This window comes from Biomphalaria glabrata, chromosome 17 (assembly GCF_947242115.1).
Source record: "Biomphalaria glabrata chromosome 17, xgBioGlab47.1, whole genome shotgun sequence".
Taxonomy (NCBI): Eukaryota; Metazoa; Mollusca; class Gastropoda; family Planorbidae; genus Biomphalaria; species Biomphalaria glabrata.
The window spans coordinates 6,557,385-6,581,319 of record NC_074727.1 but is presented as its reverse complement, the minus strand read 5'-3'; the positions used below and the strand labels follow the sequence as shown (position 1 = coordinate 6,581,319).

General features: G+C 34.5%; 1 protein-coding gene across 3 annotated transcripts; it reads left to right on the top strand.

Annotated features, from left to right (window-relative positions):
* Positions 1-114: 114 nt before the first annotated feature.
* Positions 115-23,316, top strand: LOC106051436 (double-stranded RNA-binding protein Staufen homolog). Of its 3 annotated transcripts, none has more exons than XM_056016125.1 (16): positions 115-265; positions 6,323-6,476; positions 6,836-7,021; positions 12,772-13,226; positions 13,744-13,863; positions 14,224-14,443; positions 14,534-14,672; positions 15,146-15,405; positions 15,541-15,611; positions 15,982-16,209; positions 19,016-19,174; positions 20,064-20,216; positions 20,339-20,501; positions 20,611-20,762; positions 20,867-21,036; positions 21,513-23,316. In XM_056016125.1, exons 2-16 carry the CDS (start codon positions 6,380-6,382, stop codon positions 21,577-21,579), a joined length of 2,640 nt encoding a protein of 879 aa, XP_055872100.1. In that variant the 5' UTR covers positions 115-265; positions 6,323-6,379; the 3' UTR covers positions 21,580-23,316. The 3 variants fall into 3 exon arrangements, with proteins under 3 accessions (XP_055872100.1, XP_055872099.1, XP_055872101.1); XM_056016124.1 differs by having other exon boundaries at positions 20,339-20,510; XM_056016126.1 differs by lacking the exon at positions 6,323-6,476 and having other exon boundaries at positions 122-265; positions 20,339-20,510.
* Positions 23,317-23,935: the final 619 nt, after the last annotated feature.

Below are 23,935 nucleotides of genomic sequence, written 5' to 3'. Positions count from 1 at the left end.
CAAAAATCGTGATATTTTAATTTTGTAAACTTTAGAAAGTTTTAATATTAAAAAGCTAAGAATTAGAAAACATTATCTTAATTTTTACGTCAGTAAAAGAATTCTCATTCGTAACAAATACGAGACCTTACTGCGAGAACGTCACCGGGCAGACAAACATGGCTGCATGTTAGTCTGATATTTTTCTTTACTGTTTGCCAATAATTCAGAGCTCTTAGAAGCATTATTTAAGGAATATAATTATCGCTCTTGATACATTTACTAAGTAAGTACAGTTTTCATTGAAATAAATATCAATATAATACGTCTGAATAATAAAATTTGAACAAAAATGATGCACGTGCGCTCGAATGAAAGGATAACTAAACAACTTTTTAACTTCAAACTTGTCCTTAGCCTTAGCCAATAGCCTTCTTTAGTGGCCTTAGCTGCCTTAGCTTTATTTAGGCTTTACTGATGTTCCTTCAGCATTTAAGATTATTGCAGATCTAAGGGTCTCAGCCGATGAGACTGCTACTGTAACTGTTGCTTCATTTCAAAATTCTTTATATCCTAGACGTGCCTAGTAGATAGCTAGACTAGAGTAACTTACATCTATCGAACACCTTCGTTTTAAGGTACTTATCGAACACCCCATTGTATTTTTTAAAATTCTCCTTTATTTCGATGATTATAAAGAAACTAGTCCATTCTTATTGTGCATCGTCCATTTCTTTATAATTAAGTTATAATTAGTTTCATTTTCACCCGAGGATCATTTTTTTACTTATATTCAAAGTGCATTGGTAATATTGGTATAAAAATTTCACATTTTTTGAACTCTTGGGAAGAGTGGAGTGAGTCTCGGGTTAAGGGTATTTTTTAATGCTAATGATGCTTCAGCTCAAAAAAAACTATATAATACGCTTCTAATTAGGCTGAGAAATATTTACAACTATTTATTTGAAAGTGTCCTTTGTTACCTAAACATGAAAATTGAGGTTTAAAAAGGGGGTGTTCGATAATAGCAGTTTTTATATAAGCAATCTCAGCTTCGTAAGATATCGAACGCCATTTTAATGTTAAAAATAAACATCAAAGGGATATAACCCAAAGAAGACAAAATATTTAAATTATATATTTTTTAATTGTTATTTTTTTAAATAATGTAATGCAAAGTACAGATATAAATTAATCATATGTTACAATTTGTATCAGTTATTTGTGGTTTACCGTAAATGTGCTATATTTTTTTAAGTAAATAGATTTACATCGATATATGCACTAATTGTACCCATTTTAAAAGCTTGATTTTATGACACATATATTATAGCTAGATGCTAATAGTATCAATGCCCGCAATGGGGAGGGACACAGTGGAATGTATTCAGTTGTTGTTTCTTTTTCAGATGCCCCATTCTATTAACTTCTGAATTTGCCCCATTCTATTAACTTCTGAATTATGTGTTATAAACCAATACCTAGCGCATGTGCTTGATGTGAAGAGATATTAATAAAACGAAAGGGCAAAGGGGGAGGTATAGAATGCAGATATGGTATTTTGAAATAAAAATGTCTTGGGCAGGTAAAAAAAAAAGGTCGGGGGGGTGGGGGAGAGAAACAGTCAAGACACTGTATCCAGAGATCATCAATAATTGATCGACCATTAGAATGTGACGTCAGCCTCAAATACATAGAGTCAGTTGTGCTTCTCGATCTAGACGTGTGGCGCCGGGTCTATAAAATTATATATATATATATATATATATATATATATATATATATATATATATTAATGCGCTACAAAGACACTCCTTTGAAACATCACAAATACACAAAAATAATAACAATAACGCATTTAACCACTCTCTTATTCTGCCTACACCCCCTTACCCGCGCTTCCACTCTCCAACATTCACACTTTTTCAGTGCAAAGTAACAACGTAAATTTCAAGACTCAATCCAAACGCAGCCACCAGACTAACACACAACAAAAAAAAAAAAGGTCAGTGATAGCGTAACACACAGGTGTAAACCAGGCCATCAACACAGCCCCAAAACATTGTTCAAGTTGTAGTAAGAACAATGTTGAGGGGAAAGGGGGAGGAGCCATCAGTCGAGTACCTACGGTCAAGCCGCTAATTAGGTCACAAACACGGCACTAGACATGATAGATACGTAGTATATATAGTTATGTTGTTTGTGTGTGTGTGTGACAAATACTAAGCGTGCTCTAAAATACGTTGTTTGTTTGTTTTTTTGATCAACCAGGTGGTTTAGGGAGGGCGGATTTATCTACATCTATAGGTAACACAGCTTGCAAGCTACCATAGCTTTTCAGCACCCCCCCCCTCCCCGCCCAGATCGAAAAATATCTAGCACTGACTTTTAGGCTGTTACATACACTGAGCGTGCTAGATCAGCGGCTAGTTACGTAGGGCCGTATGTTTTTTTTTAGGTCAACCAAGTAAACTGTTGTGTCCTGCAATGACTTGGGGAGGGCGGGATTATCTATTGGCTACCAAAGCTTATTAGGCTCTCCCTCAAATAAATAATATCTGGATTTAATTTATTAATGGCCTTATGTCTCAAAATAGCTTAGACCTAAATAAGTACTACGGTAATGCGTTACTGGGCTTAGCACCGTCAGTTTCTAAGCAGAGCTGATCAGTGATAGATTCCATCGATGTGGACCATTTGAAAATGACTAAAAATCTGTCTTTCTTGACATGGCGTAAAAAGAAAATGATATAAATAAAAAAAATATAGATTATAACACTTTTGAAACACCATACTTTTCACAAAATTTTAGGATTATAACACTTTTAAAACACCATACTTCTCGTGTGTTCGATAAGTTCTTAATATGTTCGATAAGATAAGATACAGCTAAAAAAGTGTTCGATAATTTAAGCTTTTGAAATCATCAACCTGACCCATTTTAACATCAAATATAAGTTTAACTATGAGTAGTAATAAAATAAAACATGTCTACTTTTTAAGAAAAATGGATGAGGAGTTCACAGATACAATCAGTTTTTTTCTAGGTCTAATTTTTACGGAGATACACAAATTCAAACATAAAAAATGTCGGCGAATGAGCTTAACTTGTTCGATAAACGTAAGCTACTGTAGGTGAAATAAAAAAATTATCTTTGAAAAAACAATTTTCGTTAAAATACTTTGAAAGAACTTTCCAATGGTGTTTAAATTATGACTGTGTATGTTTAATTTAATAGTTAGAAAGTTATGATTTTTTTTGTTGTTTGTTTGAACATTGATGATTGGCTGACGAGGAACAAGTAAGATGAGAGCGCCTCGCTCGCTGAGCCAACGAGACACACCCACCTTCAAAATGTTAAAAAGTTGGAATTGAGTTTCGTAGACGATAGATCTACTTATTAAATAAGAAATTTAAAAGTAGATCTAGATCTAGTAAATCTAGTATTAGTAGTAAATTTCTAGCTCACAAATCTTATTTCATTTATATTTATCAACTTCACTTGTTTAAAATGTAAATATTGAAATTATTGAAATAAAGAAATTATCAGGTCTGGGTCTACAAGAATTGTCAGAGAGGCTGGGACAAAATGGCGGCGTTGAGATGGCAGAAAATAACAAAATAGTAGGATCAAAATTGTCTGAAATAATTTTTTTTTCAAATGCGCTTTAAAATTCATGCGCTCACTAAATAAAACCTAAAACTATTTGAATATATATCCAGAATATTAGGCCTTACGTGGCCTGAAGTGGTTTTACATCGAGGACAAAATTTCCTTATCAAAAACTCACAAAAAACTGTAAATCCCATAGCCCACAATGCTAAACCGTATTTTCAAGTTTTTTGAGTGATGCGATCAATAGATTGCGATAAAACTTGGTAGAATTATAGCCAGGCATGATATCTAGCACCAAAAAAAATATATGAATCATGGGGCATTTTCCTGGACCCTGTATTGCTAAAAACAAAAAAGGGGTATCTTTGATAATAAATTTTAAAATGATAAATAACTTTTAAAAAAAAACAACGTAATTAAGCATTAACTATGCCATTGTCTAAAGTAATCGATAACACAAGTTTAAAACTTCTCACATTTCATTCATAAGTGTAATAAATTTCCAAGTGCAGCCTATGTAAAAAAAAGTCTAAAAATGCAATCTCAGTAATTTTTTACTTCCGCACCTCCAGGTATTTTCGCCTAGCTATAGTAGAGATTCTTATAATATATCTGAACACCGACATTCTGGAACTAGGTCACAAATTTTTATACATTTTTTTTTTATTTGGTGAAGGTTTAACTTACAAAAAAAACTGAAAGCAGATTCTTCTTCTAATGGACAATAAAAATATATAGACTTTAGTCATTTTCGTCTAACGAACACCCTATATTTTCTGATACTGGCGAACAGCCCACAATCTTTATTCAAATGGGCCTTTATTTTGATAGCTATGATGAAATTAGTCTATTGTTTTTGTTTATTTTCTTTTTATAGTTATAGTTCAGACACATTTAGTATCATTTAGTCTTAGTTTCGTTTACTCTGAAAACAAGGGTTTAAAGAGCACTTGATTTTTTTTTTCTAGGACAGAAGGAGGGTAGGTCCGGGGTGAAGGAGATTTTTTTTTAGAAAAATTAGGTATCAACTAAGCAAGACCTATCTAAAATTCTTCTAAATAGGCCCTAACCCTTAAATACATACATTCATAACCTTTGTATAAATAGGGGGTGTTCACTATTCAAATTAGCAGCCGTACTTTATTTCATTCATAAATTATATATTCTAGATACTTTGATCTAGAATCTAGGTCATGTTTGTTCATTGGTATGCCTATCAGCCTACGATTTAACAGGTTCATAATATCGCCCTCGTCCTCTTATATGGGTGTGAATTTCGGGGGGAGGCTAAACCAATAGCTTTACATACATGGTTACAGAGAATCTAAAAAACTGCCATCTGCTTTGGAAAAACGGAACAAAAATACTGGAAATTATCTAAATTGGACATGTGCAGTCCCGAAACATCAATTCTTGCTCTAAACATAAAAACAAATGAATTACAAACAAAAAAAAGTGAAGGATAATTTGATGGGGTGTCCCAAATTTAAGAGCTTACTCTTGATATATATCTAGCTTTCAAATACTGAAATAGATCTAGATCTATTAAGTCCAAGTCTAGGTTTATCAGATCCTGGTTTTGTTTTGAGTCTGTTTGATGATTTTTTTTTTTTTAATTCAAAAAGTTCAAAGTCTAAAGACTGAAATATGACCATTGACTGAAGAGAAAGCTGCTTCAGTGCTTGCACTCTTGACTCCTCTACCTTCACTGGCCATCAGGCTTCTTATGATATTAAAACCGATAGGCTAACACTAACAGACTGTTGGCTCTGTGCTGGGAGAAGTGTGTGGTCCCACCTGAACCTCGAGATTCTGTGATCATAATCATATCCCTTATCAAAAAGGGTGACAAGTCTAACTGCTCAAACTATTGAGGCATTACAATTCTGGTCAGTAGCAGGAAAGATCTTTGCACAAGTCTTGCTCGACCCACTAACCCACTCTTTAGTGGACAGGGTGTTATCTGAGAGCCAGTGCAGCTTCAGAGCTGGTAGAGGTACAAAATCTTACTGAGGCCCACTTAGGGCATTTTAGGGTTTGTTGAAAATTGAAATCAACATTTGTTTGAGACATTTGGGAGTCCCTGAACACAGTGAAGGGCTAAACATCTCCAGGCTGTCCAGGGGTTTTTCTCTAATTTAGATAAAAGATGGGGGGTTTGGTGGTTTACATGATTCTGTATATTATGCAATGTCTGCAAATAATCGTTGTTCCTGAATTTGGTAAATCATTAATGTAAATTAAAAATTATGTTATAAATACTAACATTGTACATAGATTGTACATAGATATGTTGAATTGTAATTTAATTACCTCCAAAATAAACTAAAGCATAGCCTTTAAGACCTTATTTATTTGCCAGATATAATCAAGCATAATATCTGGAAAAGTTTTTCTGTACAAACAAAACTTGTCGAGAGGAGTATGTTCTTATTTTTCAAATCTATCCAAATTGCAAAATAGGGATGAAGATTTGCTTGCTTATTGTCAAATCTTATGGCTCTTTGTACATTTGATACTCCTTGCTTGATATCATTTCTTGACATTGTTGGTCAGAATGTCATGTATCTGATCCACTTTTGCATTTATCCAAAAGGTTTGTATTTTTGCATTTGACTTTAAAATTTAAAGGTTCATTTCTTGGATGCCAGTCTGTATTTTCTGAAAATTATCAATTAAAAATAAAATAATGGCAAATAAGATGACATATCTTTTTTTCCCCTCAGATTTTATTACCTCAACTTACCTATTAGTTCCCTTTGAACTTTGAAATAATTTTGAAAATGTCCCACAATCACTTAATGAGCAGTCAGCAGCAACATTCTATGATGAATTCAAATAACACTGGAGTTCAGCAGAGAAATGTTATTGCACAGAGAAGTATGTATAGCAATAATTAGAAGTCTACATTTTATACATTTACATTAATTACACTTTTTTTTTTTAATTAAGAGTATTGTTCTTTTTATTTTATTTTTTTTAATCTGAAATATTTCAGAAAACTAAATCTCAATCATCCATTTTGTCATTATCTCATCTTTTGGGGTCTAGTATGTATCTTTATGGACTTGTACACAGGTCAAATTCTTAGAAAACTTTTAAAATGTAGGGCCAAAACTAGAAAGACAATGGTCAACTTGTTGTGGCAGCCTAACAAAAAATATGAATTAATTGGTCAGTTAAATCTAAAACTATTTTTAGAAATATTAGATAAATTGAACCTGATATTATTTTTATAGGTTCTCAGACATCATCTCAGCCTAAGTCAACATTTCAGGTGCAGACAGTTCCAATCACTCAACTGTCTCACTTGCAACAGCAGCAGCAATTAATCAACACTTACCATAGCCAGAAACAGATGTCACCAGATTTATCAACAATGAATCCTATGGCTATTCAGAATGGAAACTTCCAAACTTTATCTGGTTAGTAACTCTTTGATACAATGATTGTGTTATTTGACATGTGGACAAAGTACTAGCTTGGTGTTCTGATCTAACAACTTGTGGCAGGGTGTGTAGGACACTGGTCATTCTAACTTCCAAGCTTTATCTGGTTAGCATTTTAACTCTTAGATAAAATAGTTGTGTTACTGATAAAATCACTCAATGTGGTGCCAAGTTCTAGGCTGAGATTGTCACATAACAACTTGTGTTGGGGTGACTACGTACCATTCATGTAAATCACATTTTTCTAGGAGATAGGATGGGCATTTTTGTTTTACTTATATTTCTGGAGTTTTTGTTTTTACAAAGCTTACATCAACTCTGAGGCAATTTTTTTTTACACATTAATTCCCCATTCTCGTTCAAGTGGAAACTTTGCGCAGTTATTCATTGTTCCTAACAAAGTATGTGTCGTGAATTTGCTTATTTGGATTGTCACCCCTTAGTGTTTGTTACACTTGTTAACCTGTGTACTGACCGTATTTCGTAGTCCGTGTTGTGAACTCTACTATGTGTGTAGTTGTTTGTCATTCAGTGAAATAAAGCTTTGAATGTAACATGGTATTGTTATTATTAAGTACAACAATTTATTTCACTGAATCTGTCTAAACATGGATAGACTACTTCGGCCTGAAAGGTTCGATGTGGAACCTACCGCACCTCAAGCACAAGAAAAGTGGCTGCACTGGTACGAAACATTTAAAAACTTTCTGTCTGTAGTTACTATAGAAAATGTAGATAACAAGAAACTACTAATTAACTACATTTCGCCATCGGTGTACCAGATGATTAGTGACAAGGAAACATATGAGGAAGCGATCCAGTCACTAAACAACATCTATGTGCAACCCAATAACGAGGTCTTCGCAAGGCACAAGTTAGCCACGTGCAGACAAAAACAGGGTCAAAGCGTTGACGCCTTTCTTCAAAAACTCCGCAGTCTATCCAAGGATTGCAATTTCAAAGCCGTGACAGCTGAGCAACATCGTGACGAGTCCATACGTGATGCATTCATCACAGGTATTGCCTCCAACAGCATTAGAAAACGTCTCCTTGAGAAAACAGATTTAAAGTTAAAGGATGCATTTGAGGAAGCCAGAGTACTTGAACACGCCTATCAACATTCGTTATTGTACGAGTCACAGTCAGAAACCACTAGTGGGGCTACTACAAATGCTGTAAGAGAACACCCTGCTGATCCTGTCGCTCCCCAGTTGCCTGATCTACGAGCCTCGATTAATTTGACTCAAACAAAACAAGAGGTAAGCGCTATATCTATCAAGTGTTACTTCTGTGGCAGAGGAAGACATCCTCGTAATGAGTGCCCCGCACGTGAAGCCACATGTAATCAGTGTGGCAAGAAGGGACATTTTCAAGATCTTGCAAATCAAGAAAATCTACAGCATTTGCCCTCGCTACATTGCACTCTTTAGGACTAGGCAAATCAACCTCCTTGATTCTTCTCAATGGGGTGCCACTTAAAGCCTTGATAGACACTGGAAGCTGTGAGAGTTACGTGTCAGCTCGAGTTGCCAGGAATCACAAATGGCCGATAAAAACCTCCGTGGACAGAATATTTATGGCTTCTACTCACCTGTCTCGAGTTACTGAAGGCCATATCTTTGCTACCATTCAACTCAAAGATGAAAAATATGAAAATATTAAACTGTCACTCTTAGATGGATTGTGTTCAGATGTTATTCTAGGTTTGGATTTCATAAGCCTACACGAGAATCTACAGATTCCCTTTAGTGGGAAGAGACCACCTCTGTGCGTAAGTACCCTTAGACCAGCCAAAGTAGAGGCGCCTAGTCTTTTTGGTAACTTATCTTCAAACTGCACCCCAGTGGCAACTAAGTCACGCAGACACTCACTACTGGACTCTAAGTTTATTAATGCTGAGATTCAGAGACTACTCAAAGAAGAAGTAATAGAACCCTCAAAGTCCCCCTGGCGGGCACAGGTTCTAATAACATCCAATGAGAGGCACAAAAGACGTATGGTTATTGACTATAGCCAGACGATCAACAGATTTACGCTGCTAGACGCCTATCCCATGCCAAGAATGGATGAATTAGCGGAGAAGATATCACAGTTTTCTGTCTTCAGCACTCTGGACCTCAAAAATGCTTATCATCAGATCCCGATTAAAGAAGAAGAAAGGCCATATACAGCTTTCGAGGCTGGGGGTAGACTTTACCAGTTTCGAAGAATTCCATTTGGAGTTACAAATGGAGTGGCTTGTTTCCAGCGAACCATAGATAAAATAATCGAAGATGAGCAACTAGAAAATACATTCGCTTATGTGGACAATGTGACCATCTGTGGACATGATAATGAATCTCATGATAGAAACCTGCAGAGATTCTTCAAAGTAGCTCAGAAGTATGGCATTACCTTCAACGAAGCTAAAAGTGAGATAGGAACACATAGCGTCAGACTGCTGGGATACGAAATATCTAAAAGTCAGCTCAAGCCTGACCCTGAAAGATTCACAGCCTTGCGGGAATTAAATGCTCCGTCGAACCTGCGAGAACAGAAACGAATAGTGGGCCTGTTGGCTTATTATTCTCTATGGATTCCTAACTTCTCAGACAAAATCAGCCTCTTAGCTAGAAATAAACGATTTCCTGTCCCTGAGGAAGTCAAACAAGCATTCCAGAACCTAAAGGACGAGCTCGAGGAATCCGCCGTGTACACCATTGATTACACTCGCCCGCTAACAGTGGAGACAGATGCGTCTGACATAGCTATAGCAGCTACACTTAATCAAGATGGCCGGCCTGTGGCTTTCTTTTCCCGGACACTATCGCAAAGCGAAAGAAGGCACTCATCAGTGGAAAAAGAAGCGTATGCAATAGTAGAATCTTTGAGGAAATGGAAACACTTTCTTATTGGAAGACCATTTACCCTTGTCACAGACCAGCGATCCGTGTCGTTTATGTATTGTAGACAAAATAAAGGCAAGATCAAGAATGAGAAGATCCAAAGGTGGAGGTTAGAGCTATCCTGCTTTCACTATGACGTCGTTTACAGACCAGGTACACAGAACACTGCTGCTGACACTTTCAGCAGAAATCGCTACTTATCCGCAATGTCACGTAACGACCTAAAATTACTCCACAATAGTTTGTGTCACCCTTGTGTAACAAGAATGCTACATTTTGTGAGATCAAAAAATCTACCTTTTTCCACCGATGACGTCAGAACAGTGATCGACCAGTGCCAGTCATGTGCTGAACTTAAACCTCGATTCTTCAGGCCGCCAATAGGACAATTAATCAAAGCCACTCAGCCATTCGAAAGAATAAGCATGGACTTTAAGGGACCTCTCCCTTCCAACTCACGCAATAAATATCTGCTTACCATGATCGACGAATTCTCTAGGTTTCCTTTTGCCTTTGCATGCCCAGATATGTCATCTGCTACTGTTATTAAATGCCTAAATGAGTTGTTCGCCTTATTCGGGCTACCTTCCTATGTCCATACCGACAGAGGTACTTCCTTTATGTCTGCTGAAGTACAGAAGTACCTTAACGAAAGAGGAGTTGCTACGAGCAGGACCACGGCTTACAACCCTAGAGGAAATGGTCAAATAGAGAAACTGAACAGTACCCTTTGGAAAGCTATAACCTTAGCTTTACACTCCCAGGACTTGAGTACGTCTCAGTGGGAATTAGTATTGCAAGACGCGTTGCACTCAATTCGGTCACTTCTGTGTACGGCGACGAATAAAACTCCACACGAGAGACTCTTTGGATACTATCGCAGAAGTACTTCTGGAACCTCCCTACCAACGTGGTTAACATCTCCTGGCCCCGTGTTGTTAAAAAGAAATAATAGATCCTCTAAGTATGACCCTTTAACAGAGGAGGTAGAGCTGGTGAACAGCAACCCTCAATACGCTCTTATCAAAACATCTACGGGCCGAGAAGAAACAGTTTCTTTAAGATTGTTGGCGCCCAAAGAAAAAGACTGTTTCACAGAGAATGTGAGACCCCCTGTGCTGAGAGACGGTTCCCCCAGGAATGCGACACCCTCACTTCAAAGCGAAACAGAAAGCAACACAGAGAACTCTTCTCTGAACCCTCCTGTTAACCGAACAACCAAACCACCCCTTTCGGGGGAAGTGGACCCGGTTGAAGCCCCTACCATCGAGTCACCAAGTAATGTTGTTAGTACTGATACTGATTGTACTGATACTGCCGATACAACCTAAGAGAACGAAAATCAAGACCCAACTACAGGGTTTAACAGACTGATGTGTTCGATAAACAGTTGCTGTATAATAGACTAATGTGTTTGATAAACAGTTTGCTATTAACCAGTATTGCAGATGTGTTTAGATGCTTATGTTTTATTAATCATTGTATTTGCTTTGACTACTTAATGTTGTGTTATATGTATAAAATTTAAACGTGGGGTGAATGTCGTGAATTTGCTTATTTGGATTGTCACCCCTTAGTGTTTGTTACACTTGTTAACCTGTGTACTGACCGTATTTCGTAGTCCGTGTTGTGAACTCTACTATGTGTGTAGTTGTTTGTCATTCAGTGAAATAAAGCTTTGAATGTAACATGGTATTGTTATTATTAAGTACAACAGTATGAATCAGTGAAAAATTAACCAATTAATTAATTAGTGTTAGCCCAATAGCTCCTACTGTAGTACAGAGCGTCCTACAGAAGGATAATGTGTTGGAACGCTAGCAACAGTTTTTAAACTTTCCTATATGAGGAGCTTATCTGGTCAGTTAGAATGAGAACTGGAGCATTGTTACTAAAAAATTTTAACAAAAACTGGATGTGTATCGCTTTTTCAGATTATTTTTTAAAAGATTTTTCAATGACAGGCTCATAGCCCAAGTGTATAAGCCCCTACCTGGGAAAATAAGCATTTTTGAAGCTTTTTAATATTCAAAATGTATTAAAAGTATATTATATATATTTTTTAAACTAAAAATATCTATTTTTTTAGGTTGTTTATTTATTAATTAGTATCAGATCTTAAATTTTGATTATTTTTTCAAAATGTTTATTTCTTTAAAACAAAAATTAAATTCAGATTTACCCCTCTTTGCGGTGTGGGAAGGAAATATGGAGCTTTTGGGTTAATATTGTTTGATATTGATTAATGGAAATAAATCTTATATATATAATATAATATGTATATATGTATTGCTTGTTTCAAAGCTTATATCAACTTACCTTGTCATGCTGTCTTTCTGGTAAAAAATTTTTTTACACATATCTCCCACTTCGATTTTTTTGATCAAGTTGAAAACATGAGTTGATCAAAAAAACAAAAAAACTAGTGGTGATTAATTTTTGTTTTGTTTGATATGGAAAAAGGGAAATAAAACTTTGATATATTGCTGTATTGTGCAGTTTTCCCCTTATGTTCTGGTCATCGGTTTCTGCTGCCTGTGGTTAAAGAGGATGTCATGTGGCCAGAAAAACGACCAACCACCTTTACTTTTGCCCAACTAATGTCAGGTACCCATCAGAGCTGGGTAGACTCTGAGGCACCCGAAGATCCCAGAATTAAAAATTCCAGGATTTGAACCCCGTACCTCGGTTCAGAAGCCAAGCGCTTTACCACTCAGCCACCGCGCCTTATAGAAGCTTCTTTTTTTTTCTTTTAAAAGTATTTTTTTATATTTTGCTTGTTTCACTAGATAATTTCTTTTCTACAATTTTTTTTATGAAATTTATTTTTATCTATTTTAGGAGCATCTCTTCATGCTAATATAGAAAGCTCTATTCAGCATCAGTTCCAGCAGTCACAGCAACAACAGGCTCAGATTCAACCCTCTGTGCAACAGCACATTTATCAGCAAGCTTCTGTCACACATCAGAATCAACAGGGAACACATCACATGCATCAGTCAATGCAACATATGTTACAGCAACCACAAATTCCACAGCATGTTTCAACCAACTTTACTCAGCAGCAGCACCTCCAACAAATACAGCAAAGAAATATCTCACAGCTTCAGAAACAGCAGATTCAACCAAAGCAGATCCTCCAACACCCCTCCCATTTAACTAAGAATGTATCAAGTCTTGCTCAACAGTCCAGCCAGCCCCAATCAAGTCACTTACAGACACAGCAGTCTACAAAAGTTACTGTTACAAATGGGCAGTCTGGTACTGTTGAGGCCAAGAAAGAAACTAATGAAAAGGTATTAAGTAGTTTTATGGTTTATGTTTTTTTTTTTTTTAAGAATAACCACAATGGCTTCTTTAAATTAAAAAAAAAACTTATTTTTTTAATTTTATTGAAGTAATAATTGAAGCTCTATTTTTTCGCTTGCTGTATAGTTACAGTACTTAAACATGTAAATGTTGTTTTTTTTTTTTGTTTTAACCTGAGTGTTTCTCATTCTGGGTATTGGGAGTAGGCATGTCTGGTTGTTTTAACCGTTAAGTCTTTGGATGTTAGGTTTCACATCCAGTTTTTAAAATTTAGAATTATATATAAACTCTTGCTTTCATTTCTGTTATAGTTCTTTTCAGTTATCGTAACATATTGATATGGTCCTGATATACTACTGTCTTCATTATATGTGCTATAAAAATCCTATGCTTATTTACTGATTTAGCATGGTACAATTAAGGAAATCAACAACCAAATCCATTTTTAACTGCTACATATATTGCATTTTAATATTTTTCTTATCATCTTTCTTTTTTGAATAGAGTGAAGTTAAGTTACCTGAGAAACCAGAAAAAAATAATGCCACTGAGACGCTTGGCTTGGCAAACACAAAAGAGAAAACCCCTATGTGTCTTATTAATGAATTAGCCAGATTTAACAAGGTGAATGTCATAAATGATGTTATCAAATTTACTTACCTTGGAACATAAAAATGATTTTATCTTCAATTACTTCAAACGTACAACCTTTGTTTTAAATAATATATGTTAAAATTTAGAGTGATGGGAATTTTCAGAAAATTTTTTCCCCATATTTTCAGGTAAACCCCCCCCCCCCCCCACACACACACACACACCTTTTTTTTTTTAAATTAATTTTATAAAAAAAAATAAAGATTTTATTACTATACATTTTTGGATGAATGTGAACTACTACTTTGCTGTTCCCATAACTGAATTTATTTATACTGGCTAATAGTTTCCATTGGTAAACTCTTTCTTATTAATGTCTCATGTCTTTAGATTAGCCATCAGTACACGCTGGTGGATGAGCAGGGCCCTGCCCACAAGAAAACATTCTATGTGAAACTAAAGCTTGGAGAGGAAGAATATCCTGCCTCAGGGGAAAGCATCAAGAAAGCTCAACATGCAGCTGCTGCTATAGCCTTGGACAGTACCAAATATCCACAACCACCTCCCAAACCTGCAAGATTCTGCAGTAGTAACAGTGTAGACAGTGGAGGTAGGTCTCTGTTGGGTTGACCTTCAATGTTTCTGTATCTTAATTGTATCCCATTCTATTTGTTAACAGTTGCATTCCTTTATCAATCAGATGAAAATATTACACCTACTGTTGAGCTTAATGCCCTTGCAATGAAGCGTGGGGAGGCAGCAGTGTACAAAGCTATTGAACCACAGCAGCCCCCATACTTTCAACCAGGAATGGATTACAGAGGATTATACAGTCAGAGGTGGCCAGAACTATTAAACAAGTCTAAACTATTTTTTTTAGAAATATGTTTGATTACTTGGATGCAATCTTAAGAAAATCATTTGTTTTTAATGAAAATCCAATTAATAGTGGGCTGGGCTACTTTAGAACATTTTAACCCTAATTTTATTTTTTCTTCGGTTGCTAAAGAATTTTGTAAAGGCTTCTTATACCAAAGTCTTAGTGATTTTAATAATAGGGCATTTAAATAAAGACAGGAAGTTAATCTCGTAATGTATAACACATGGGTTATTTTAATTAAAGTTTAGGCTTGCTTAATTTCATCTTGAGTGTGACACAAACTTATAGCATTTTTGTTGAAGAGTTAGCTTAGAAGCTAAGCACAACATTTTAAAACTTGGATGTGGAAGTGAGTCGCTTCTTTAAGATGCATTAATTTTTAAAATATATACCTCTGAATTTATTTTAACAGATTTTTATCTTTCTATTTAGATATCACCAATATATGCGTGCTCCTCGAGATCCTCGTTATCGTGGGGGTGGTGTTCTTTGGCCCCTGAGGTGTCAGTACCCACGTTTTAATCGTGCATTTTATGTCTCACTGCGTGTTGGTCATCGCGAATTTATAGGAGATGGCCCAACACGTCAAGCAGCTAGACACAATGCAGCACAGAAGGCCCTTCGCATCCTTAAAAACCTGCCTGTACAGAATGAACCTAAAAAAGAAGAGCCAGCTGTAGTAGAAACAAATGGTAAGTGTATTTTTTTAAATATGGGTTGATACAAATTTGTTATAAAGTGTTTTCAAATGTAAATAAAAGGGACTTCTAATTAAAGTTCAAACCAATGTCATGTTGAAAAGTCAATGTGGTTTGTACTTTCTGCAGATAGTTTAAAATCAGAAATCAGCCTGGTCCATGAAATTGCTTTGCGCAGAAACATGCCCGTCAATTTTGAGGTAAGCTCTTGTCCCTATTTTATCTCAATAAATCCAATTTGTGGTTTTGAAATTCACCTTTTAAGTCTCAAGCAATAGGAGACTACTATTTAAAAAAACATCCTGTATAATATAGCTAAATTTTGTTCAACTACCCATTTTTTATGTTTGTCCATATACATGGAGGTATTTGACACTCTTTATTTAAATACAGAATGTAGAAAAAAAAGCCAACTATTAAATAAAAATAGTAAAACATTTCAATTGTTTGTTGTTGTTTTTCAGAATTTTTATTTTAGAAACTTTTGCTAGTTTTTTTTTTTTTTTTTTTGTTTCTTTAAATAACAATTAAATTATCAGTGTTTTTTTTGTTTTTTTTTTAATTTGTTAGGTAATCCGTGAAGCAGGCCCACCGCACCAGAAGAATTTCATAACTAGATGTATGGTAGGAGACAAAATCACAGAAGGTGAAGGAAACAGTAAAAAGACTTCCAAGAAAAAAGCTGCAGAGCTGATGTTGGAGGAACTGAGAAAACTACCTCCTATTCCAGCACCTGCTTATCCAAGACCCAAGTCAAAAATACAGCTAAATAAAAAGAAGAATCGAAATATTATCAAGGTACTAAAAATCTTTTTTGTTTTTGTTTTTTTATTTGACAACTTCAAATTGGATAAATAACTTATTTGGCATTTTGATATAGATGTACAACTTCCCATTTTTCAAACAACTTCATGTCTCTTCAAAAATGTTCATTTTAATTTATAACAAATCAAATATAGAAAGTTTAGTTTTCACAGTTATATTTATATTACAGAGTTAACATTTTGTTTATTGTATCCCTCAAATCAAGTGCCAAACAAAATGCTCACCATTGACCAAAAACAAAGATTAGCCAAAATTAATTTGTTTCTTCCTTTTCTAGCTGTATTTTTTTATGTTGGGTGTACTCAAGGCTTTTAAACCAATTCCTTTTCCATTTCTCATTAAACGATTGTTTTATTTTTTATTACCTCTAAGCCAGATTAGGGCCATTCATTTTGCCCCTGTATTAATTTTTTTTTTTTATAGGCATACTCATGGATGCAAGATCGCCAGCTATAGCCGGCATGCCGGCAAAATCTAAGTTTAAAAAAAGCTTGCCGGCAAACGCCTGTCTGACTGATTGCCGGCTCGGTATAGGATTTTTTTTTTTCACATTCAAAATGTTTTGATCTTTAATGAAAACAAACTTAATAAGTCGAATTCTAAGAAAGACAGGAAGTTACAATTCTTAAGCTACGCACATGCGCTAATTTCCGTACTTTCACTTTATATCAAAAACGTAAACAAAAGTTAGAAACAAATCCGTAAGGCCAATGCCTAAGACACCTAAGTTAGTAGATCTAAGTAGATCTAATTCTAATAAGTTTGATCTGCTGGCATAAGAACTTATCTTCTTAAAAGAAATTTGAAACCAGACCTAGAGGCTAGATCTAGTCTAGAGATCAAGATCTATTTCTACATCTTAAAATGATTTTAGAAGTTGAACGTATTTAGATCTACTCATCTAGAGTCTAGTACCCAAAAATGCAAAATTACCGTATCATCGTCGTATCACCCGCCATATGAATAAAGTATAGAGATAGATTTAGCCTAGAGTAACTATCTAGATCTAGACTTATATGATAGATCAATATCAATGAGTAGATCTATTAACTATTAGATCTAGATAATTAGAATAATCAGTTAGATTAGAATCTTAAAGTTACATCTACCACTAGATTTAGATCTACTCTAGTTAAGTCTAGTCTAGTACCTGGGCAGAAGCAGCGTAGATGGTAGATCTATCTATAGTAAACTAGTAAAGTCTAGATCTAATTAAATCTAATTAAAAAAAAAGTCTAGATCTAGATTACCAGCATTCCATTAGTATCATCTAGCATTATTACTAGATTAATAGTATCTAGACTAGATCTAACTTCAAGATCTAGAACTAAATCTAGAGCATGGATCTAGGTCTAAGTCTTGGCTAGACCTAAATCTAGATCAAATCTAGTTAACTATATAGTAGCTCTAGTGACACTCTATTCCTAGTAAAGTTGAAAGTAAAGTCTAGAGTCTAGACTATTGTGAGTATGTATAGATCTCTAATACTTAATACTATGCTTAATAGTTTCTTTATTAGACCTAGATATAGTCTATGTGTAAATTGATGGATCTAGTCTGTTACTATTATCATAGAATGACATATTTGACATAGAATAAGAATGACATCTTGACTAGATCTAGTAAATCAGTCTAAGCTACTATTAGTTTGAAATCCAGTTAACTAGTGCTAGATTTGATAAGATCAACTTACTACTCTGTCGGCCAATAAATATTTTTAGATCTATTAGGTCTTTTATTTGTAATAAGCTTACTTTTAACATAGGTGCTATGTATACAAATATAGTAGTTGTAGGCCTATCAATGTGCAAATTATATTTAAAAAATTAAATCTTCAAACATGCATTCATGTAGATTAAAGTAATTTAAGTAAAAGAATAGAATTTATAGTTTGTAGTTTGTATTGTTACGCTTCTCTCTCCTACTCAGGCTTTCTGTAAACACTGCTAAACACAACACATCAAGAACTTGACAACAAGGCTCCAAATAATCTGGTACTTTAATATTGAGTGAATAAGTAGAAGACAGCCAATATGACACAATTGGCAACACATCATCTAAAATGTTACATTGTACATCACCGTACACAACTCTACTGTCTCTATTTCTTCCTGGACTCGTACATAACACTTGAGGACTCAACCAGGACCGACTTCATGGCCAACTAACAGTCCTGGTCTCCACGCTCTCCGGTCTTGAACTGCCGCTTTCCTACACACTGTTTCACTCGTACACGCAGGCTTTCGATCACATGACCATAACATTGGTCATATTTGCGTGTAATCATAGTACTGTCCCTTGTCCATGGCCCCGCTGACCTGAGTGATTCACGTGTGTGTCAGCTGAGCCTATAGTTAACCCTTTTGCGCAGCCAATAGGGTCATGACAGTATTGAAATATATATATAGTGGTAAATGTTTAATTTTTGTTGTGAAGATATAAGAGGCATCATGCTTGCAGGTTTTTTGGGGTTGCCGACCACCCCCACCCCCTTGCAGTCAAAACGGGGCTCCGTTGCTTGCATCATGGGCATACTGAACCAATGGAAAAGTTTTATAAGATAACATCTGATAACTTATGCTGACTCTTTACTAAACATTACTTACCAAGGCTCCTGTTTACATAGACCCTTACATTTGTTGCTGTACAAAAATTTCATGAGTAAAAATGGGGCATGCTTAATGATTACTATTTTTGTTTGTTTTAAGATTTAATGTTTTATCAAGAAAAATAAAGTCTCTAATATCTGATGTTTTTTTTTTTTTTTTTGCTTTTTTAGTCTGAGCTTCAGCAACAAAAGGCAGATCCTAATTATGGAGTTGGTATAAACCCAATCAGCCGACTTATTCAAATTATGCAAGCCCAAAAGAAAAAAGAGCCCTTATACACTTTGATAGCAGAGAGAGGACTACCTAGAAGACGTGAATTTATCATGCAGGTAAACATACATTTCTCATTGTTAACTTATTCTGTACTTTGTTTGAAGAAAAAATAAATTATTAACAGACCAAAGTCACAAAATGTCAAATAACAAAGACTCCTTATTCACACTTCACTTTCAACCCTTGCAACATGTAACTTTAACCCATTAGCTCCTTCTGCAGTTGGAAACGTTTTCCCGTTTTTGTCCTAAACCGTTGTAGAACGTTTCTAAAACCCCCTATTCAATATACTTGTTTTAAACTTTTTAAAAACAAGATTTCTTCTAGTCTCGTTGCAAGCGTGATTACAAATAATTTTGGAGATTACCGATTCTATTTTTAATAAAATCGGGAAGGTTTTTATTTTTTAAATAATTTTTCAAACGAACAGGCCCATAGCCCCAGTGTATAAGCCCCCACGTGGGAAAATGAGTATTTTTGAAGTTTTTTTATAATCTAGTGGTATTAAATGTATATATTTTTTAAAACTAGACATATAGTTCTATTTTTTAAAGTTATTTGTTTGTTTATTTGTATTAGATCTTCAATTTGATTATTTTTTGCAAAATACATATTTTTTAGGATTTTTTAAATACGGAGTTATCCCTCCTTGCTTAGGACTTTGAAAGGGGTTTTTTGAACCGGAAATAGGAGCTATTGGGTTAAGTTGCCTTATGCACATCATATTCAAGATTTTTTTTACTTGATGTCTCTTCTTTCATTTGCATACAAGTTTCTCTACCTTCTTTCATTAATTTGTACTATAGACGTAGTTCGTACTCATTTGACCTCTTTTAATACATTTTGATCTACTTTCCCAAGTATGTCACTAGCCTTTATCATTTTTATATTCAAACATTGTGTGTGATTCTTCACATGTGACAAGTTTTGTGCAACTGTTGACAGGTAGACGTAGAGGATAAAACCAGCACTGGCACTGGTCCAAACAAAAAGTTGGCTAAGAGATCAGCTGCTGAAGCAATGCTGCAATTGTTGGGCTATACTAAACCTAGCCCTCAGCCAGCCAAGTCATCTTTCAAGAATCCTGCATCAGGAGAGGTATACATCAATAAAGCTTTGAGCAATGTTTTCTGTTTTTGTTTCTTATCTATTTACTTTGTGTAATAGTGTTATATCCAGTATGGAAAACTTCATTTAAAAAAAAAAATAAAATTTTGTAGGGCCACCAAAGTAATGGAGACAAGAAAGTTAAATTTTTGGAGAGTGACATTGCTACAGATAATGTTGAGAAACCTTCAGCTGTAACACCAACTGTTCACCAGAGAGTGCCTGGACTGCTTCATCTACCTATTGCTAACAATAAATTAGTCATCAATGCTTCAGGTATTCACGGTGAACATATCATTAGTATATATCTCTGAAAAAAAAATTGTTTTCTTGCTTTTAGTTTTTCTTGTCCTATATTTTTAAATGTGAATATTTCACTTTGTAGCTGTACCTCCATCTGCAAGCTCCCAGTCTCAAGTAAAAGAACCTCTAGTCAATTTAGCAAGTATTCTTAAACCCAATCTAAGACCAGAAATTCAACTAAGGGAACTTTGTAAAGCTTTGGCACTAGAGTTGGAAATTGATGATTTCACAAAGGTTAGTTTTTTTTTTTTATTTACAGTAGGTGCTTTTTCTTTTAAGTATGTAAATATTATAGCTACATTTGAAATCCAAGTAAATTTAATATCATTAAACTGTAGAAGCGACCTACCGGAACAGAACATATTACAAGGATTACAGTTGGGAAAGAACCAGGACAGAACTTTCATGGAAGTAGCAACACTTTGGACTCATCTCGAGACATGGCTGCCTTAGATGCCCTCAAAGTGTTGCTTGCCAAAGTCAAGGACATTCATCCTGGAGGAGATGGGTGAGTTGTGAAATAAAAGATCAGTTTTGTTGCCAATGTTTAAACTAGAGATTTTACTACACACTGAGGTTAGTGTTAGGTCTATTTCGAATATTCTTAAACTTTTCTTTTCCCTAAAGCATTATTAACTCTCATGTGTACATTTTTCTTATTAAGTTTTAAACTTGACTACTGGATTATTTGTTATTAAATCTAGAAATAGCCTGTAATTATTCTAACAAAAAAAGAATTTTTCTATTTAAGCAAATGAGATAATTGTTGACAGATTGCATGCACTGTAGCATACACCAGTGAAATAATAGGAAAGTTTACATTAAAAAGCACCAACAAAGAATGGACATCAGATATGAAGTTATTCCCTTTCTTTAATTCCCCATAACTGTTGTAGTGTTGCATTAGCAAGAGGTTGAGTGGAGATGCAATCTGAAAGAATTATTGACTGAATTCTAAAATGGATCTTATTTATTTTGTTTTAGGCCACAAGTTAAAAAGGAACTCTTGACACGGTCCAATACTGCTTTAAAGAAAGACATCAGTAAATAGAGAAGTGGCGGGCATGTTTTAAGACACTTGCACTAATGTTTGGATACATAACTTTGCAAACTAAATTTTCACAACTGTTTAAGAAACAATTCTGGCATTCATTTTCCTGTTCAAAATACTCAGAAAAATGTTTGCTTTGATTGCATTTAAATGTCTTACAAATACTTTGTACATTTGGGGGAAACAATTTGTTTATATATATATATATATATTTGTGTAGATTGAAAACAGTTGAACATTGACCAACTTTGGTTGTAGCGCAAGGTAATTAATGTCTGTGAGAAAGGAATTGCTTTACCAGAAACATTTTTACAGCATTGTTTCTAATAAAGCAGTACATGTGCTCTCAGATAAACCTGGATGTTTTGCTCTGTGGCTTGTGGTCTCTGCTAAATTTGACTCTACAGCATTTTAGGCCATATGAAGACATCCCATGGCACAGAGCAATTATGGTTTGGCTCAGGTGTGAAGAGAGATGATCCTGTGTGTAACCACCTTGTCCAGTTCAACTGTTTTCAGTCTGCTCATATATTTTGGGGAATCAGCATATTCTATGCTGTTTCATCTTTAGCAAATAAAGCCTAGATCAAAGTCTGTTTTCTATTCCCTGGGCCTTGATTCTAAGTGTGTGATGTGCAAAACTGTCCAGTTTTGCTTTTTTCTTCTAGGGATGTCATCTCATTGAGCATCTAGAGCTTACTTTGTTTTTGTGATAGAGTGGCATTCATTACCATTTTTTTTTTTTGTTTACCCTGGTCAAGAAGCACTGCAGCCATGGCTTGTGATTTGTATGTCTAAATATTGTTTTGTTTTTTATTTACTTACCCTCCACTCTTAAGTAGTGAGTGTTTAAGCATTAATATAGTCATCCGTGTATAGTCATCAGGAGTGGATAATGGTCATTTCCTCTGATCAATGTTTACTCCTCTTGGAGAATGTATAATATGTAAATGCTTCATCACATTGATTTGTTAACACCATTTTATACTAATCTTTCAAATGATTGAAGATCATAGTTTGTGATGTTGTTTTTTATTTATCTATTTAATTCAAATTTATTTAAGTTGAATTTTTTTTTAAATCTTTCATTTTTCTTGATGCAGTAAAACTATTAATAGTTAAAGGGTCAGAATTTCTTCACTAGTTTTTTTTTTTTTTCATTTTACCTAAATGTTAAAGTAATAATTCTTCTTTTCCCAGTCGATATTTAATACTCAGTAAGGTGGGCTGCAGTTTTTTTTTTCTTTATAATGAAGTCCAATTATATACTAGTTCATCTTGTATTTAAAATTATTTTTGCAAAGTAAATACTGGTAGCAACATTTTAACAAAAAGTATTTTGTTTAAAATTTTTTTTGTTTTGTTTTCTTCCATTGTTGCGTTATTCTTGAACTTTTCAAATTCTTGAACTTTTCAAAGCATGAAAAGATTTGTTAGCCTTTTGTTCTAGTTGTTGAACACGTTTGTTCTCTTTTCTTCCCAGCAGTCCATCTGAAGAAGTACTTGCAACAATCATGAACACTCACCCATTGTTTCTTTAATCTTTGTGTATTCTATGTTGTGAATTGTTGACATTATCCAGAGTTTGTATCAATAGAATACATGTTCTAGGTTTCCTTTCATTTAGTATTACAACTAATGTTAGATAATTATTTTTTATTTTGTATTCAAATATTTTTTTTTTTTTTTTCATCAATTTTGATTTAAAACAATAAAAGACGTTTTTGAGAAGTTTTATCCTTTGTGTGTTTGTGTTCATTCTTAGTATAGCACCAGTCATTATATATTGTTAAGTGTTGGACACAGTGCACTAAGGAAATCCTAGTTAAGTAATATACAAAAATATCCACTAAATAGATAAAACAGAGAAAATAAAGGGGCTGTTAATAATCAGAAAACCTATTTTTATTTTAAAATAAACCACAACTGTTGATGATCAAAGTGATGGAATAGCTAAAGCTCCCATTTACATTTTACGACAAAAGAACTTCATCTAATGAAATACGATTATAAATTCTACCTATAGCAGTGTTGACATCGGTAGTGAGTAGCAACATTTTGCATTGGATAGGCTAACAGATTTACTTGTTACATCGCAAGCTTTCACATTTAAGAAACTAACTGTACATCCAACTAACCTAGATTTTATAAAAGAATTTACTGACAGTTCTTTTATAGTTTATTTTGCCACAAGACTATTCTTGTAAAAGGTTTATCCGCGAATCATTGCATTGATCTTACAATCCTGTTTTATGCAGGCTTGCGAAGGATGTGATATATGAAAGATATAGTTCAGGGTTCACTCCTCAAATCTCCATTAAAATGAAAAGTTTCCTAAAATCATACAATTTCCGGG